This window comes from Eutrigla gurnardus, assembly GCF_963514095.1.
Source record: "Eutrigla gurnardus genome assembly, chromosome: 4".
In the NCBI taxonomy this organism is placed as follows: Eukaryota; Metazoa; Chordata; class Actinopteri; order Perciformes; family Triglidae; genus Eutrigla; species Eutrigla gurnardus.
The window spans coordinates 28,650,864-28,670,005 of NC_139918.1; the positions used below are offsets into that span (position 1 = coordinate 28,650,864).

Consider the following 19,142-nt stretch of genomic DNA (forward strand, 5'->3'; position numbering starts at 1 on the left):
GGTTGGGCCACAAAGTGCATCACATATGGATTTCTACAGCAGCAGTTTGTCAAATTGAGCTTTTATTGTTTTCAAGGTATAAAATACAAACAGCTGGTTGATATGGTGGAAAATATATAAGAGAAATCAGCGATTAAAGACAAAATATCAGACGCAGCGCCGTCAGTGTGAACCAGTAGCCACGCGGCTGCTCCGATAAACCCATAAACCTGTATTATTACTCTGTACGACCACATTAACAAACACCTTCAATCACGTTATAAATAAGTTATTTACTAAAATAATATCAATAACCTGTTGCTATGAGAACAGGATTCAGAATAAGATGGCGCCTTGATGTGCCCCAACGCAAAACCATCCAGCACGCTCCACATGGAAAGGTCAGAGTTGAGTCGGTCAACATCATCACAAACAAACATACATTCAAACACACACACACACATACGTGCTGGCCGTCAGTTAACAGAGTCACAGATGTTTTCCACCACTCTGTTGAACTCCGCTGGTTGATCAGCGTACACGTGGTGCGAGGCGTCGTCTATCCGCTGCACAGTGGAACAGACACAAAGACAACAGTCAGCAATGATGCACCGCCACGGGAGGCCACGCCTCCGCCCACCAGATAGGATGCAGGTTTCCATGCATGCAAGTCCAAAATGTCACCACTTCATCGATACAGTTTTTGCCGAAAACATGTTTTGCAAGGTCGCGCTGTGAAGTTATTCCCTCAAGGAGAGCGTATTCGCAAAAATGGGGACGTAGCGACGACGGTCGTCAACAGCATAAAACAAAGACATGCTTTGATCTGAAACTAAACCCATCTGAAGCTGAACTGCACATTTTAAGACTCCTAAGTGGATAATAACACGCTCATGACTCTACTCACCAGGACTCTGGTGTGGGCCTGGTTCCTAATCTGGACAACTCTGTCCCCAGACGAGCTGTCCACCCAGGATCGAGCCCCGTACAGCATGGTGAGGGGCATGGAGGGGGGCAGCTGGTGAACGCGGTGCAGCATGGGTCTCTTGGCCCAGCCCAGAGACTCCGCCATGGCCCGGAAACCCACCTCACCACTGGGAGGAGCAGAGGAAAAAGGTGTTAGCAAGATTTGTCAGTTTTTTAATTTTTTTTTATTATTTTTTAATTTATTTATTTATTTTAAATAGATGAAATGTTCTGCTTTACCATTTTTTATATGTTTTTTTTTGTGCTATCTCCTGTATTCATAGTGTTTTGTATGTAAAAGGTCTCCAGAGTGCCAAAGCCTAAATTCCAGAACAAAGGGAGTAACGCTCCCCCACAGAAACTGCATGCAAAGCCGGAATCCAAATTCTTCCGTAAAGCGGTGACATCACCAAGTAACAATTTGCATAATATCTGCCCAGCCACTAGTTTGTCCCGCACTCAAACACAGCTAGTCAGAGAGGAGCTGAGCGTGGAGTCTCCATGTTGTTTGTATGGACGTCTAAAAGACGAGGAGCTGAAGAACAAAAGGCTGACATTCATTTTTATCATCACTAATCAGCAATAAAACTCCTGGTATCTGGTTATGGTGAGGGGGCGGGACATTTCTGACAAACACACAAAGCGGTTGACCAATCACAACACAGAGTGGGCCAGCTGATCAATCAGAGCAGACTGGGCTTTTTGGGAGGGAGGGGCAGGAGCTCAAGAGAGCTCAGGGAGAGGAAGAGAGAAGCAGCATTAAATCGTATAAACATGTTCTAGTAGGAACCTGACGTACTAGTGTGCACCAGAGAAGGAGCACAAGGAGGTTCTCTTGAAGGGATGAGTGCGTGTTCTTACCTCGGGTTTTGGGCATTACAGTGGTAGATGTACTGCGTCATAGTGTCATCCTCAAACAGATCTTCGAATTTCCTTTTGAAATCAGGACGGAATCTGTTCACCAAGCCTGGACCTGAACCAGAGACACGCTGTGAGACGAGTTCAGAGTGTATAACAAATACGTATATATAAATACATATTATACACACACACACACACACACACACATCTTACCCCACGGCCCTGCTGCTCTGATGATGGCCAGTGGGTTGAAGAGGGAAACCACCGCTGCAATAGCTTTGACCCAGCGTGGAAGGGGCGGCCTCTTCACCACCTCTGTCTCCTGACCATGACCCTCTTGGGTCTGGGTCTCGGTCTGTGTTTGGGGTCGCTCGGGGAAACCCCAGGGGTCCACCAGAATAAGATGAGAAACTCTGCAAGAGAATAAGTTATAATTTCCCATTAAAGGGGATGAATTTGTCATCAGTTTATGCACAAAATACGGTGGCGTTAATCGCTGTCTTTTTGGATGCTACCACTAGGAGGCAGCGAAGTCAAGAATCATCTTATTCTACATACTGACTGTAGAGGAGATACTGTCCATATGAATAATAAAGTGTATGTAAGCGAGCTACAGAGTGCAGGACCTTTAATTGAATTTTCATTTCTGTCTTTGGTCGAGCACCCAGCTGCAACATTGCTTTGATACATGCTTTAATAAGGATAATGTCAGGTAGAAATACTGAAGCATCATTTGATGAATTCCTGAGGTTCATTTAAGTAAAAAACTTTCTGGCTGAAATTCAGTTTTCAGAATTTTAGAAATGAGCCAGCTTAATATTCAACATGACATATTCAATGTTCCCCATTCAAATACAATCTCTGCCTTCGCTAATGTCAGTCCATTAAACATGACTCACTGAAGTCCTTAATACTCGCTGGCAGCTGCAATTACTCTGTTCTGCAGCTGCCTCTCGGGATCTCATTTATTATAACATGGTATTCCATCAGCATTATTACCTCGAGGGGTACTGGATGGCGTAGGAGGTAGCCAGGTACCCCCCTAGACTGTGTCCCAGGAGGATCATGTTCTCCAGGCCGACAGACTGCCTCCACTGCTCAATGGAGTCGACAAACTGCTCCTCCGCCTTGGCGGCGTCCGACGGGAAGGGAGGCCTGGAGCTCCTGCCAAAGCCCAGGAGGTCAAAGGCGTAAACTGGCCGTGACCGACTCAGCGTGTCCACGTTCCTGATCCACAGGCCTACCCCTCCTCCGAATCCGTGGACCATCACAAGGGGAGTCTTCGGGGCTAGGCGGTGATGGGAAGAAGACAAGGTGAGTTATGTCATTACAATCTAAATACCGGCGGTGTGGAATTCCAGCCGCTGCCTCCCGATAAACAAACAAACATAAGGGGAAGGTGTTACCTTGTTCTGCAGGCTTGCGCGCCGCCTTCTTGGTGACAGTCAGGGTCCATAGTCGATCCTGGTTGGGCAGGGTCACAAAGCGGGCCCATAGGTCATTCTGAATACCTGAGCAGACGTGGAGGAGATGTAGCTATTAATCATCACAGTGTCATATTACACTCACAGAAGCTCAAAGATATTTCATTAACAGTTAGCTGGTGATAAGCTTAATTTATATTAGTTCCTAGCGGTTAAATAATCCGCCAACAAACATCAAAAACATTCTTACAAGCAAGAATCCGGGACTCTGCAGTCTTTAAAACGGACATGGAGGTTGGACGCCAGGAAGGCCACCAGCTCCAGACCGGGTTTGACCTAACGGGAGAGAAACAAACAGCAGAGACTGAAGAGAAGGTAGCTGCAGGAGTTACCCGACGCACGCTGAACGTACAACACGAGTGACTCCAGTGAAGTCGGTTAATGGTTAAAGTCAGCGTTATCGGCTTTTTGCAAAGAGCAAAGTGTCTGGTTTCACAACCATCATGCTGTTGATATGAATCACGATCACCTCAGCCAAAAATAAAAATAATTATCACCAATAATGATAAAAAAAAAAAGTGCTTAAAACTCTGGCACTAAAACATACGGGAATCACTTTACATTTTTTATTGAAAATCAATCAAGTAAGATGAGATGATCACAAACCATAAGGTCTCCCTGCATAAATAAAGGATAGATAGATAGATAATATAATATAAATAAATTAACTTCTCTTCCGTGAGAGCGAGCTAGAAATTCTTTTTTTTCCCAAGTCAGTCATGCGACAATATTCACAATCATCTTATCGCAACTTGTTTTGCTTTTTTAAAATCTCCATGTGCAATAAAACCCTTGACCCTACTAGCAGTGGTGTAGTGGTCATCATTTACCATGATAACCTCTGACCCCATTTAAATGCCAGGCAGTTAACTGCATGCAGCACATTTACAAATCAATCTTTCTTTTTTCCAGGATAGAAACACATGTCCAGTCTCCCATTTCTCCCATCAACTCCAGCAGGTGCGCCACCAGGATTTTCTACCTGTTCTGCAATCAACATACCAATTGAAATGTGCTGAGTCACGTGACCGGCTCACCTAGGAGCTTCACTCACATCCGCTCTTCAGTCCATTGAATTAACATTTTAAAAAGACCTGTTTGACAAACCACTGCCCACTCCTGTGAGGTCTTTGTTATTAATAATTACCCGTATATCCCTTAAATAAAATCCCGGAGAGCCAGTGAGTTAATCAAGGTTCACTGATTTTAATTGTTTTCCTCTTAAAGTTTACCAACAGCAGTTGTGTTACACAAGTATAGCACACGAGCCACCTTAGTGTCATGCTACATGGATGTAACACAGCACATAAATATCAGAACATGTTTAATTAATATGTAAAAACACACTGTAGTAACGTTACAATGACACAGCACTTCAGGTAGGTATTGTACTTGAACCCAAACAAGTGTCGTCAGAAAAAAAAACCAATTTACTTCTAAAAGTTGAGCAAGCATGTGAACTAGATGCGTGTTGGACTTACTCGGTCTCAATGTCGTTCTGAATCGGGTCTGTGGTCGCAGCAGGGTCCATGTGTGGACATAGTCCGGTGACCACATTCAGATGAATTAAATAACGAGGGCGGAGGACGACGCGTTCCCTCCGTGTTCTTGCTTTGATAACACAACGCCATTCCCAAAGTCAAAGAGCACAGAAATAATCCACCGACAGGATGAGTCGGCGGTACAAAAAATGTTTTTTAATTTTTTTAATTACCGCAAATAACCAAATGGAAGGCAGCTGTTATAGTACGGTTAATGTGACGTTTCTGTGATTAGCTGTATTAATAATTAATACGTTTATGGGTCGTATACAATGTAGTTGACGCACTTGAAATACTAACAGAGTGAAACATCTCGTCATTTTACAAACACCTTTGTTCTTCCGTGGGCGGCGCCAACTATCCTCTCTTTTTCCCTTCCGTTTTGCAGTTTCCAACCGGGAATCGCGCACGGAACACATTCTCTGTGACACCGAGGGCGCTTCCGGTTAGTGAGGACACGTCACTCATTCGGTTGAGGAAGCGATAGAGACCTGTGCAGGACTCTTTTTCCTTTACAGCCCTATTTGTTACAGATAGACGGGCAAACATGTCGAACTCGGTGATCTCGGTGATCTCGCGGTTTCTGGAGGAGTACACCACCACGACGTCCAACAAGCTGAAGGTGGTGGACGCGTATTTGCTGTACATCTTGTTGACGGGAGCGCTGCAGTTCGTCTACTGCCTGCTGGTCGGAACCTTCCCCTTCAACAGCTTTCTGTCGGGCTTCATCTCGTGTGTGGGCGCCTTCATCCTCGGAGGTAACAGATTACAGCTTTAGTTTAATATTTTTCGTGCTCTTGCGTCGGTTTCGGAGCGTCGCTGGACTTCTGGCCCGTTTGTTTAACGTGCGTGTGCGCGAGCAGACAGGCGTTAGCTTACAATGCTAACTCCTAGCTAAATGTCACTAGCCTTCATACAAAAACATCACAATAAACGTCCACGAAGGTTAGAACATTAGTTTGTTGGTGTTAATACGTCTGTACAGAGGTGTTTTACTGAATTGTGTTACAATAAGGTGTTTTAACCAGATCACATAATCAGAATCATACATTTAAATATAAAAAAAAAAACATTATCTGGGACAATAAATAAAGTTGATCAGGGTTTTCTTTTTTATTATCATCGCGATAATCGTGAATATCGTCGCATGTGTGAATTGGAAAAAGCTGTCCAGATTGCCATCATAGTAGAAAAGGGGAAAAATAGGCTGATTTAAAAATAAATACATTTTGTTTTAAAAGGAATTAAGATCAGAAAGACAATGTATTCATCCATTATTTTACATGTAGATTATATTATTATAGTGAATTATTTTGGCCAGGATAATCGCGTTAAGTTTTGATAATCGTCCCATGCCTAATCGCAAAACTGCTGCCTCAAATGACCATAAACAGTATAAATAACATCAAATGAAGGCAGGACTTATTACTCTGTTGCATTCGAGTGCATCAGTTTTAGTTTGGTGTGCAGAATCAAACTTCGTGACAGCCCTGCTACTCTGAGCTCATGTTGACATAACTAGATGACTTGTCTATAAATCCCAGTGAGATTTAGCAATTGGGTTGATACTTTATAATGTTCATAACATTGAACCGCACGATGAATCGACTCAATTGTTCGTTTGGCTTTAAAATGTCAGAAGGTAATGAAAAGCGTCAATTAAATCGCAACGATATTCAGTTTAGTTTAGGCCTCACGTTGATGTTGTCATAGCGACAAGTGTTATGTAGAGGCTTAAAGCGTAATGATACTAACCCCTCTGCCTTATCCTTTTTTCCCCCCTCAGTGTGTCTTCGTATCCAGATCAACCCACAGAACAAAGGAGACTTCCTGTCCATCTCCCCGGAGAGAGCCTTCGCCGACTTTCTATTCGCCCAAACTGTCCTGCACCTGGTTGTGATGAACTTCATTGGTTGAAATGTGACTCACGGTGTCTTCGCTCTCAGAAAGGTTAATATTTATAAATAATAAATGCATAACAAATGCTTCTAAATAACTACCTGGATGTCACTAACCCACCTCTCCTCTTTCACAGATCACAATGAGAAGTTATCGAAACTTCGCTTCAAAATGCTACATCATCATACTTCTGTGCCACATTCAACCATCAACAGTTGCATCTTGTCACACGTGATGCAGTACAAATTTCTTACAGATCATGATTTTTTTTAAATGTAAAAAATTTGTTAAGCATTCCTTTTTGCACTTAGAAGAAATAAACTCAAATGGTGACCTTGAAAATAATTAAAATGCATTTTTTTTTTCACAAAAGACTTGTTTCAAATCATTTAAAGGAAAACACCACCGCATTTCCATACTGAACTATGTTCTGCTCTGATGTTAGACGAGGTGATACATACCTCCCTCTCCTCTGTGCGTGCACTAAATGGCTCTTGCGCGCACTCCGCGCAGCGCTAATTTGCTAGCATGTAGCTTGTCCTTAGGATCCAAAGGGGGGTGAAGTTAGAAGCGACCAAGCACTTCCACGTTGTCCCTATTTAAATACGGTTACGTGAGTAGTTACACGACCCAAGTTTGGTTACACAAAATGAAACATGCTAATTTTTCTAAGCGGATAACAACGATAACTATATAGTATGGCGGAATAACAACTGGAAGCACTTCGACGTTGGCGCAGTAATATCATCACTCCGCTCCCCCTCTTACTTCCGTCAATAGAACCTACGTGACCTGCACGCCGTCGCCTGCACTACCTGTAGTAGTTTGTGCACAGTTGAGGAAGCATCAGGTTGTAGTAAGATAGTTTGTGAACAATCAAACATCATGGTTATAACGTGCATCGTACAGGGTTGTGAAAACAAGCAGAAGGTATATAGTCCCGTCATGTTTTGAGTGATGATATTACTGCGCCGACGTCGAAGTGCTTCCAGTTGTTATTCCGCCATACTATATAGTTATCCTTGTTATCCGCTTAGAAAAATTGGCATGTTTCATTTTGTGTAACCAAACTTGGGTCGTGTAACTACTCACGTAACCGTATTTAAATAGGGACAACGTGGAAGTGCTTGGTCGCTTCTAACTTCACCCCCCTTTGGATCCTAAGGAATATACTGGGACAAGCTACATGCTAGCAAATTAGCGCTGCGCGGAGTGCGCGCAAGAGCCATTGAGTGCACGCAGAGGAGAGGGAGGTATGTATCACCTCGTCTCACATCAGAGCAGAACATAGTTCAGTATGGAAATGCGGTGGTGTTTTCCTTTAAGCATCCAAGTCTTTTGAATGCATGGTGTTCTCTAAATGTCAAAATAAACATTTTTACATTACAGGTTGAACATAAATGATAAAGACATACGGTATTCATATTCCTCGCTTGAAAATAAGTTATTTCTATGAATATATCAGTACATTACATGAAACAATAAAGTAGATGATATACTGCAGTCATATTACATCAGGATTCAGACTGCACTGACCTGAGGCTACGTTTGAGCCAGTTTGGCCTTTGGGGGTACGAGTGTGCCTTGCAATTAAATAAGAGGTAGTCTCCCTACCTGACATGTTAAACGGATAACATTCGTGCCTAAAGAAGTTGGGGACACTTTATTTCTACAAAGAAGTCCTAAAACATTTAAGGTTTATTAAACCGTTCATTAAATGTCTTATTCTGCACATCGGTTAAGTAACGTTACCATCAGTGGTGGAAGATGAATTTACACCCTTAACTCAAGTAAAAGTAGCAAAAAGCACTGAAAAAAATACTAAATAAGTCAAGCTGAAATGGAAAATGCCTTTTTTTTTTAAATCACATCTTTTATTATAGTGTGCACATATTGAACAATACATATCACCCCAATTACTAAGTTTTTTTTAAATCAAACCCCGACTTTTTTTTTCATCCATCAAATTTCCAGAAAGTAAACAGTTAATACCGCTGACTTGGATCGTCCTTCGACTATGCTGCTGAAACAAACATTAGGAGGCATCATGACACCATTTAGCTTGATACCTATGTGATGTTTCTTATCAATACATGATGTTTAATAGATCAGGATCACATGCTCTCTTAAGTTATTATTCAAAACATATTTATACAAAATATATGTCAAGCCTCTCTTAATGGAGAGAAACACGTAAACCATTCTCGAGCAAGGCTGAAAGAAATATCGGGATATTGGGAAGTTGCCGTGACCTTGCACACTCAATGTCAATTCTGCCTCCATGTTCCCAGGAAATGACCATAAAAGGCTTATGAGCCAAAGCAAAAAAAAAGAAAAGGGACTTCAGGGACACAGTTAACACCCTTCACAGAGCAAATTGAGAGGCTTGCAATAATTGTTTGTTAATTCAGAGGCTGACGGTGGCTCTGTGTAGGAGCTTAATCCGACAAATGAAGGCTGGACCAAATCCAAAGTTTTCAGGCTTCAAAATCGAATAAATTCATTGTAGGCTGCCAAGAGAATCCTCTGCAAGCGCCGAAGGAAGGCACTCAGCGTCCGGTGGCTTCGGAGAATAGGTTATTAAAAAAAGATGGCGAGCACCGTGACTGAAATTATAAAAGGGGTTTAGGACGTTTTTAAAACTCACGGGCCTAAAAATCGTCGTTCCACATTCAGATTTTTTTATTTTTTTTATAGCTCTTCTCTATGCAGAGTGGTACCATTCTCACTAATAATCCTAATTTACCAAAATGTTGAACTATTTCCCTTAAAGTTTTGTTTATTGTGGGATTTGGGAGGTTATATCCAGGTTTAGTCTGAGAGTGCAAATAAATAAATCCCAAATATGTTAGCAAATGGGCAAATTCTAGAAATCTATTTGAATTATTTTGCACAGATTTTGTGAAAAAATATTTTAGGTCACATTTGAGGTCATGGAAGAGATCCGACTTTACAGAAGACCGGTGCCACAGTGTTTGCCGAAAGTATTCCTCACTATTAAAATCTAAAGTGGCACCTACAGGGTTAACATCTGGAACATCTGGATCCAACTTGTGGTCACATGACTGAGTAGATAATGACACAGCGGAACTTGGGAGTCTGTGTTGAGACAAGAGGGGCGAGTTCACTCGGTAAAAACCTCAAAACAATACGGATGGTAAAAACATGCTGCCGGCTTTCCTACTCGTCCTCAGCCTGTTGCCGTGGCTCCCAGGTAACAACTGAGATCATACGCTTAATGAAGATGTAAAATACACACTTTGTAGCTGTTTTTTGTATACAGATAATTGACGAGATAAAAAAAAAGGTCCTCAAGGAGGATTAACGACTCAGCCCACTCACTTTAACTGTGTGCTTTCAGCAACTTCTTAAGCTTCAGTTCTCTTTGCTATTTTATTAATCTTCTGTATAAATCATTTGTTGGAGACGGACTAGAAAGGCTGGTAATGTTATTTTCTGTGGGAGTCAGAGGCTTTTATGTAGCAGGCTTCTGTGCTCTTCGCCCCTGGGCAAGAGTGTGTTTGATGTTTATTTTGTCAAGTCTCAAAAAGCGCCGGTACATCTGTCCCCCATGAAATCTCCATGATGGGAGGATAATCCAATTTTGGAAAGTAGAAGGAAGTCTAGAGCAGGAATAGCGTTTTGTCACAAAGGAAACCGAAACCATAAATGTGGTGCAAGTATTGCTCAAGGCCGCTTTCCACCGGTTCCTCAATCACAGATTAGCAACGTCCACAGAGTCTGTTTTGACTGAGAGTTTAAATTAAAATCGTCTCCCGCCAGCCTTCCTCTGCAGCGTGAAGACGGAGGGGGAGCTCGCCGTCATGGAGGGTCAGTCCCTCATAGTCCCGTGTCATTACGAGCCCCAGTACGCCGCCTACGTGAAGTACTGGTGCCGGGGGAAGATGAGGGAGTTCTGCACCAGCTTGGCTCGGACGGGACCCCGATCGGCCGATCCGGGCGAGGAGAAAGTGAGCATCCTGGACGACCCGGTCCAGCAGGTCTTCACGGTGACCATGAGGGACCTGAAGGAGGACGACTCCGGGTGGTACATGTGCGGCGTGGAGATCGGCGGCGGCTGGAGCGCCGATGCCGTCGCTTACACGTACATAAAGGTCATTCACGGTGAGAGAATGTTTAACTCATCCCTTTCCAACACTAACTAACGCTCCAGCCTACAGATTGATTGATTGATTGATTGATTGATTGGTCCCCCGACAGACCACCACGTTTATACAGGTGAGTGAAGGAGGTTACTTTTAGGCCTGAGATAATTATGGAGCGGCGCTTTGCTCGCTGTGTGTATGATTGCGAGAGTTTGTGCAGGTGACGTTTCTGGAAGTTATTGATAACCACACTTCTAATAAGAAGCTCTTAGTGGGAAAACGAGACAAATATCGCCTCGGCATTGGCCGGCTATTGGCGATCTCTCTTCCTAACGTCGACGCCAGAGATCTTCATATTTCGGCTCAAACCATACTTCGGGTATAGCCAGTGTTTGGTCTGTCCCTTCTGGGCTCCCGTAGAAATATGGTGGTGCAACACGGCGGACTCTTAGTTTCAGGGGATTATATAAACACACAGTTATGAATATTATGTTCCATTTCTGTTTCTTTCCCGTCCTGCAGGCATGTCAGTGGCGAACAGCCGACTGAGTGGGGAAGAAGGGAGTAGCGTCTCAGTCGAATGCAGCTACAGTGAAAGATACAGGTACTTCATTGCCCCATTCATCACTTTACACCTGTCATGTCAGGGTTTTGTCTTTGAAGTCACTTTTATAAACAACACTTCGAAAAAGCATCGGCAAACCCCAGAGAAAGTTATTTGGTTAGAATCTTCAATCCCCCCTCCTTGCCAACAGAGAAAGTGATAAGAAGTGGTGTCGGAGCGGAGACTGGAGCTCCTGTCTGGTGACGGGCCCTGAAGGGACGTACGACGGCACTTCAGTGGCCATCAGCGATGACAGAATTAGGACTTTCACGGTAACCTTAAAGAGGCTGCGGCTGAGCGACGCCGGCTGGTTCTGGTGCTCTACAGGAGAGCAGCAGGTGCCGGTCCACGTGCAGGTCTCACCCCGGCCCACGACCGGTAGGTGGAACCCTTAAAAACCATCCATTCATGTCTTGCATTCAATGAGTTTGCAATGTGGTCCGAATCTTAAAAGTAGTGTACAAGCGATGGTCACTAACCGAGCACTATGTACCAGCATGCATTGCGGCTGAAGGAAAACCGACAGACAGATGAGAGGAGACAAATTTATGAAAATATTATAATTAAATGTGAGCATCACAACACAGACGGTCACATAGTACTTTGTGTTTATTTATTAATTTGGGAAAATACAGTTGTTGCCTCCAAAGTAACAGTAGTTCATTTTTACCTTTCACAATAAAAGCCCCAGATATATACAGTAGCACCAGGGGAACTTAAATTAGAAACAAATCAGCTCACAATATATATTTATTTAAATACCAACTATCCCTGCAAAAAACGTGTCATCCCTGCACTCAAAGGGAGTGTTGATTATCTGATAATTAGCCAACACTTTCACGTTACATTTGACACTTTAAAAATCCTCCTAAGCTGCAAGCCTTGCAAAGTCAGAGCAAATCTCCCAAGCTGCATTTTCACAAAGTGAAACACATATTATAAATCTGCAGAGCCTCTATGGGGAGTTTCAGGTGGTGATCCGACTCGCCAAATGAAACTCACGAATGTTATTTAAAATCTATTTAAACCATTATTAGGTATGGAAAGAGGAACAACTCTGCTCCTGCGTGGCATTTCCCCCTCAGCTCAGTCTGCAGCTGCTGAAATGAGAAGTAGCCGAGAGCAGCTTCGGAGATCAAAATGTGTTTATGACAGATGGCAGGGGGCCGTCTGGGTCTCCGGCCCTACAAGTATTGATTATCACGAGTCACTTATCAACGAATATTGATGTCACGAACTCTGCTGCTACAGAAACACTCTTTTGCTTAAATTAGCACGACACTATTTATTCAGCTATAACACTTTTTTTTATCTTCGGCAGTGGCGTCGTCGACGTTGGCGCCCACGGCGAGTCAGTCTGCAGCGTCGCCGCCGGCGCCCAGACCAATCAGGGAGTCCTGGAGCAGTCGCAGGTACGCAAAAGAGTGACATCATTGCTCACGCTCGCTCTTTAGGAGAAATCTGTCATCATCTTGGCCGTATTGTTACTATTAGAACGGGACGATGCAAGATTTTAAAACGGGATCGGGATTTTTAAAAAAACATTTCTATGTTTTCATTATCGAGATGATTGCAAATATCGACAGCTTGAAAAAATAATATAATGTAATAAAAAACACAATGTTGCCATTTAAAAAAAATCTATTTATCCTGTATTCATGCAGGGAGACTTTGTTTGATTATTTAATTGTTTTTCACAAAAAAGATGTGTGCATCTGTGATGCAATACAAAATATTTGTTTTATTAAAAGAAAATGCAATGTTTTGTTTGTTGGTTTTTAAGTTGTAAGAATATTTTGATAATTATCGGGATCATTTTGTGCATTTTTGCAAAATGTTATTTTGGTGTCCTCGCTCTACTTTCCACTTTTCTCACATGACAGCGAACTAAGCAGCCAATCAAGTGACTTGTGACAATATTTTATTGTGTTTTTTTATTTTAATTGCAATAATCCACTATAAAAACCCTACACGGTCCCATCCCATAACCGTGACAAGACATTTTCATATCCTCCCATGGCTGGTTGCTGTGTGCTGACAGATGCAGACTAGACCTGAGCAGAGTGTGTGTGTGTGGGTGTGTGTGTGTGTTTCAGTCACATCCTGGAGTCTTTGATGGTGTGTGCGTCCGTCATGCTCGTCGTGGGCTTGGCCATGCTGGCGAGGAGGATTTGGAAACGTCGCAGTAAGGCAACTTCTCCTTTGTCTCTTTAATTCTGCACAGAATCACGTCACCATCCTCCCCCTATAGGTCTACGTGCATTAAATATATATTTTAATGTCCTCAATATGCATTTTCCAGGGCAGGATCCTGTGACCAGACAAGTAAACGGGATAAAAGCGAGGCACAATGTAAGCCAACATCAAAACATTTCACAATATTCTATGACACACTATTATTAAGGATGTGTTATAGCGATTATTATCGTGCTCATTTTTCTCCCAGCAGGATTACTCGGAGGATGTAGAAGACCTGCAAAACGCCATCGTTTTCCTCAACAGGGATTCCCAGGAAGAACACGTCTACTGAGCTCAGCGATCACTGTCGGAATGTATTTTTGTTGTTTGTTTGCTACGTGATTTCCTACCGTTATCTTTTGTTTTTTACAAACTGCTTCCCATTTGCATCAGGTTCAGGCTGGAGATCTTACAAGAGTATACAAGAGTATACTCGTCTCGCTAGGCGAGTTTACCAGAATGTAATCATGAGGTTTCAAATAAGTATTTGTCATGTTTTGTTGTTCATTTTTTCATGCTTAAAAATTTTTTACACATGGTCTTCTTTGGTTCATTCCAGTAAATTTAAAATGCAATTATTATTTTATTTTCGTAAATAAAAATAAAAAAAACATTTGAATGATTATTTCTTCACTATATTTTTTATTTATGTGGGATAATGCTTTATTTAACAGGTCCAAGATCATTTTTCATGCGATGTCGTGGAAAGAAATTAGTCATTTCAGGCGTGCACTACAACCTTGGACTTAACTCGGAGGTACTGTCCAGACAAACAAATGTCCAGAGTTATTCTCCCTCAACATAATGAACACGCATCTGGGCTGCTTTGCAGGACATTGTTTTGGCTTCCTGCTGGCTGTGAGCGACTGTAATAACGGATGCATCGACTGTTATTCATCAGTTTTATGCTGTAAAGCCTGTACCGCGGATGTATGTCTCTTCCCTAAACACCTTGGCGGTAGCTCTGCAGCGAGTGGCATAAACGTAATTTAATGTGGTATAAATAGTAGTTTACTAAACACGTTTATGTCCATTACTCAGGTTTTGCTCGGCTTCCCAGAGGAGTATAGAGTAAAAAGTATCCCTATAAAAGGACATTTCTTTTTTGGAATGCCGGTATCTCGCTTCATATTGAAAAGGAAAAGAATAATCAAAATGCTTTAAAACAAGCCTGTTTTGAAACTATGAGGAATAGTAGTATTATATAGAATATTTGTACTCGGTTACTTCTAGAGTGTTGTCGGGGTTGGAGGAAAGAGTGGAGTGTGAAATGTGCTTTCCTTGAAAAAATGTGCTCCATTTTTGTCAATTCAATACATGAGATATTAAATTATTTTGGGGGTGCGGTATTTTGAGAGGCTCCTTTGCACTTGTCATGCGTTACGCAGCGAGGTAAACACGAGGCCAGGACCTTGGAGAGGTTCCTGACTCCCATGACAACGACCTCATTGTTTTGCCTCCTCTTTGGTGGTGTGATTTTTTAAAAAGAAAGATATTTTTAAGGCATTTCTGCTTGATTGGTAGAGAATCTGGAAGGGCTGGAATCAAACTAATATTAAAAGGAATTTAAAGTTTTTCCACATGAAGAACATAATGCATTAGGGATAGGACGATATAGGATTTTATTGTGGATCGAAGAGGTATGATAAATTGATTGTGCCCACTAATAAATGGTTAATATTGTCATGAGTGCATGACACAGATGGTCACAAAATATTGTGCATTGATTTATTAATTTTGGGAAAAAAATGTATTGACAATGACAGCGTATTCATTCTTACTTTTCAAAATAAAAGCCCTAGACACATCATTACTGCTCACAAGGGGAACTTAAATTACAACAAATTAGCTTACAATGTATATTTATTACTAAAAAATACGTAATTAAAGAAGCAGAGAAAATGACTTGACGCATTTTTTCATATTGCTGATGATCTCACTATATTTAAAATAGAACTATGGATTGAATATACTGTGTAGCTCACCATCGTGGTAGAAAAGTGAAAAGTAGAGCCTGTTTAAAAAAAAATAATAATTATGAGAAAGAACCGATGTTACGACTTTTTTACTTCTTTTACGAACTTTACGGAAAAAAAAATGTCTTCCACCTGCGATGCAATAAAACTACTTATTTATTGACAAAATGTGAGCCAACAGGATTCCCAGATTGCTTAAATGCCATTTTAAGAGCTTTAAGCCTATTTTATGATTATCGGGATGATATCGTGAATCGTTATTTTGGCTACGATACTTCATATCGTCGGAGGCCTGTAACGCATCACGCTGCTCAAAAAAACAGGTCTAATGATGACGCTGGTCATTAACACCGAATAAAGATAACAACGGGCTCCGTTATGGGAATTGCTGTCAGGACCAAGAAATGCAAAACAATTTGGAGGCAACTGTTGCACAGGAAGAAGAAGAAGAAAAAAAAAAGGAAAAGTCCATTGTGAATGGATAACAACCGCAAGAAGGTAAATCGCGTCTGCACAGAAACCTCATGGGACACAGTTTTTAGTTTTGCTGCTCCAGCAGAACTAGACTGCCGTGTTTATTGCATAACAAGACAATGAAACGTCCAATTAAAACACTTAGGCAGACGGAAAACTTGCGAAAGCAGATTCAGACAATGTGAAAATTGTCATGAGACTCACTTATTTTGAGAAAAGAAGTGAGCAAATGAAGACAGAAACCAGACGGAGGGGTTCACAAATTAAGTCTGGTAGAAAACAGCTCTGCATTTCATGCTTGAACCGTCTGTTCTGGTGCTGAAAAACGACGTGTTAGAATTGTAAATTCAACAAGCTAATGAGATGGGGCAGTTTTTGCCTTTTATTGAGAGATGGAGAGTGAAAGGGGGGGGGAGAGATGGGGATGACATTGCAGAAAGGGCCGCCGGTCGGATTCGAACCCAGGACTGCTGCGATGAGTCTGAGAAAGCTAGTTAAAGGTCAGGAATAATTTAAAAAAATACTACATCCACTACATCTGCATCCTTTTAGAAAAAGGTGCAGAATCAAAAGTATCACTTCTCTTGAAAAATGAATAATTTTTAAAAAATGTTGTCGGCCCGTTAATAATGTTTTGTTTACCTCTGTGTAGATGAGTGACGTGTGGCTTGTGAGCCAACAGAATAACGACGTTGGTATAACGTGGTATCTCGGCGTAGTCGGGGGTCAAGAGTCTTTGGGGTTGCCAGTTAGTGTGGAAAAAAGGAAAGTTTGACGGTAAGCGGGCGGCATTTCGGTACCAGTCCCAAGTGCTAAGTGGCAAAAGGAGGAGCGAGACCAGAGTGAACATCGGTTCAGCGTTTGATCGTTGGAGTCAGCTGAAGGAGCGTGAAGGACTGAAAAGCCACGTCGAGGTGGATACTCTTCTTCTTGACCGGTAAGATATCATTAAAGCTAGCTTTCAGCTAACACGAACACTGGCAACCCATTGAGGGTGCGTGCGCTTCAAGCAACAGCCGTGTTGTGGCGGCGTCAATGCAATGGAATCTAGAAGCTGGATGTTATCAATGTTGTCAATAGCACCTTTAAGTCACAGGTTGACGGATCCCCGATGAGGTTTTATAAATCTTTTATTGAGTCTTTTATTAATTTGCAGGTTTTCATGCATCGAGCTTAAACTGAGAAACTCGTTAACAAGGAAAGTGAAATTCAGCAGGCAACATTATTGGTGCTGGAGGATAAAAAAAAAATAAAAATCTCTCTGAACTGTACAAGAAACAGCCATAAGGGAATGTAGAATCCATTAACATCCGACAGAACAAAACTCCTGCACTTAGCAATTTAGGTTCCTGCCCTCTGGTTCCCGCCTCCATTAGCCAAAACCAACGGATATAAATTCTCTTTCACACCTTCCATCAACTCTCAGAGAGCTGCACCATATATCGTTTCAGCATCGACACGATGACATTAACATAAACTCAAACACGTCACGTTTCCCCATGAATCACCTCAAGTCTGGGTAGGCCCACCACAGTTTCAGAACAACATCCAAACTATTCGCCGTGGTATTAAGCACGGTGGGGGAGAGACGGACGGTCAAGGTGGCATCTGTTGCTGGCTGACCTTTGCCGAGCGCATTTCCTCCACGGCGTCGGCTTGGAAAGGCTCAAAGTGAAGGTGGCTCAGGGCCCGGATCTTGCTGTTTCCCGGGACCGTGGACTTGTGCTTGCTGCCTGCTCTCTCTCCCGGAAGGAAAAGGAAGGGCCTGACTGGGGCAGATGCCCACGGAGTTAAAGGTCTCCCTGCTATTCTGCTATGTTCATTTATGTTTATTATTCTACTCTGCCTACTTTAGTCTAGTTGAGTTTCACCACTTCGTCGATGATACAGAGACTCAGTCATTAATCTAAATCAGTTCCGCCACTAGATGGAGGTCAACCGTGTTTGAAATATGTTCGGTTATATATTGCTGTGTGTGTGTCTGTGTGCGTGTGTGTGTGTGTGTGTGTATACACAAAATCTTTTTCTCCTGACCAAACAACATCGAACATTCTGTAGCCGGAGGCTTCTATTCGTCACCACACAGACAAATGCAGCATTTAAACACCTCAATATTCATGCATTTTCCTCCATTCAATATGAAAACATTTCAATTCAAGCTCATGCATTAGGAATTACATTTATGTTGCGGTTCCCTTGAGTCTTGCCATTTGAGGGCACCGACGATCAATACATTTTGCACTCTGCTGCAGATAATAAACCATCAGTAGGTAAACACGGAGGGCCGGCATGAAGCAGGAATGCCTCTTCTGTGCCCGGCAACAATTGGTATGAAGGCCGAGCTCTGCACGAGCATGTCTAGTCCTCATTAAATGCTGCACAGTTTTGTTCTCCCAGATCCAAGTGGACGGGGAGTATTTACTGGGATGAAAAATAACGTAATAGTCATGAAGCTACCTGAAGAGAATATACTGCTTTATAGCATACTAGTTTGCACGTTGTAAAGCATGAGTTCATAATTTGGCATTGCGTCTTTGTTCCGTAATCACGGGTCGACCATAAACTGAGAGAGGAGCCAGATTTCCCCCCAGTGTTTCTATAGTAACGGTAGATAAAGAAACCCAAAGCAAAAATGGTACCTAGTTGCTACATCCCTCTCCCACATAAGATCCACAGTGAGTGAACAAAGTGCCTCTCACCGGCCGAGAGAGCACGACGAGGCTGGAAATGAAGGGCACAGACCGGTCCTCTTCACTCTCCAAACCAGACCGTAGAAATACTTCCTGTACTCTGGTCAAACTCAAACTGGTGCTCACTTCAAACACGTGGGATTGGAACTGACAAAGAGGATAAATGAGTGAATTCTGAACGTGGATGCTGCTTGCGAGGACAAACCTGTATTATGGTTTGGTTTACTTAATGTGTTCTAGCTTCAGGAACACAGCATATTGCCTTTCATTCAGTAAAGAAAGTATTTATCATCCGGTGCGGTTTAATTTAAGTGGAGACGGCAC

General features: G+C 42.4%; 3 protein-coding genes across 5 annotated transcripts; 2 read left to right on the forward strand and 1 right to left on the reverse strand.

Annotated features, from left to right (window-relative positions):
• Positions 1 to 28: 28 nt before the first annotated feature.
• abhd4 (abhydrolase domain containing 4, N-acyl phospholipase B) lies at positions 29 to 4,934 on the reverse strand. The gene is made up of 8 exons (XM_084008607.1): positions 4,772 to 4,934; positions 3,481 to 3,566; positions 3,213 to 3,317; positions 2,806 to 3,094; positions 2,020 to 2,219; positions 1,807 to 1,918; positions 887 to 1,073; positions 29 to 545 (listed from the first exon to the last, which is right to left on the reverse strand). Exons 1-8 carry the CDS (start codon positions 4,819 to 4,821, stop codon positions 456 to 458), a joined length of 1,119 nt encoding a protein of 372 aa, XP_083864733.1. The 5' UTR covers positions 4,822 to 4,934; the 3' UTR covers positions 29 to 455.
• Positions 4,935 to 5,278: 344 nt separating this feature from the next.
• Positions 5,279 to 7,102, forward strand: dad1 (defender against cell death 1). Of its 2 annotated transcripts, none has more exons than XM_084008609.1 (3): positions 5,279 to 5,589; positions 6,618 to 6,763; positions 6,867 to 7,102. In XM_084008609.1, exons 1-2 carry the CDS (start codon positions 5,379 to 5,381, stop codon positions 6,746 to 6,748), a joined length of 342 nt encoding a protein of 113 aa, XP_083864735.1. In that variant the 5' UTR covers positions 5,279 to 5,378; the 3' UTR covers positions 6,749 to 6,763; positions 6,867 to 7,102. The 2 variants fall into 2 exon arrangements, with proteins under 2 accessions (XP_083864735.1, XP_083864734.1); XM_084008608.1 differs by having other exon boundaries at positions 5,280 to 5,589; positions 6,618 to 6,781.
• A 2,712-nt stretch (positions 7,103 to 9,814) lies between these two features.
• Positions 9,815 to 14,300, forward strand: pigr (polymeric immunoglobulin receptor). 2 transcript variants are annotated; one of them, XM_084007088.1, is made up of 8 exons: positions 9,815 to 9,944; positions 10,514 to 10,855; positions 11,359 to 11,440; positions 11,592 to 11,818; positions 12,762 to 12,852; positions 13,537 to 13,625; positions 13,743 to 13,792; positions 13,887 to 14,300. In XM_084007088.1, exons 1-8 carry the CDS (start codon positions 9,896 to 9,898, stop codon positions 13,968 to 13,970), a joined length of 1,014 nt encoding a protein of 337 aa, XP_083863214.1. In that variant the 5' UTR covers positions 9,815 to 9,895; the 3' UTR covers positions 13,971 to 14,300. The 2 variants fall into 2 exon arrangements, with proteins under 2 accessions (XP_083863214.1, XP_083863215.1); XM_084007089.1 differs by having other exon boundaries at positions 13,890 to 14,300.
• Positions 14,301 to 19,142: the final 4,842 nt, after the last annotated feature.

Bases quoted from the DNA above. Each gene is read 5' to 3' on its own strand.
- dad1 (XM_084008609.1), top strand. From the start codon at position 5,379: ATGTCGAACTCGGTGATCTCGGTGATCTCGCGGTTTCTGGAGGAGTAC. The intron at 5,590-6,617 runs GTAACAGATTAC...TTCCCCCCTCAG, and splicing joins GGGCGCCTTCATCCTCGGAG to TGTGTCTTCGTATCCAGATC.
- abhd4 (XM_084008607.1), bottom strand. From the start codon at position 4,821: ATGGACCCTGCTGCGACCACAGACCCGATTCAGAACGACATTGAGACC. The intron at 3,318-3,480 runs GTAAGAATGTTT...ACGTCTGCTCAG, and splicing joins AGAGTCCCGGATTCTTGCTT to GTATTCAGAATGACCTATGG. The intron at 546-886 runs GTGAGTAGAGTC...TCCACTGTGCAG, and splicing joins AGGCCCACACCAGAGTCCTG to CGGATAGACGACGCCTCGCA.
- pigr (XM_084007088.1), top strand. From the start codon at position 9,896: ATGCTGCCGGCTTTCCTACTCGTCCTCAGCCTGTTGCCGTGGCTCCCA. The intron at 10,856-11,358 runs GTGAGAGAATGT...CCCGTCCTGCAG, and splicing joins GTACATAAAGGTCATTCACG to GCATGTCAGTGGCGAACAGC. The intron at 13,626-13,742 runs GTAAGGCAACTT...TGCATTTTCCAG, and splicing joins GAGGATTTGGAAACGTCGCA to GGCAGGATCCTGTGACCAGA.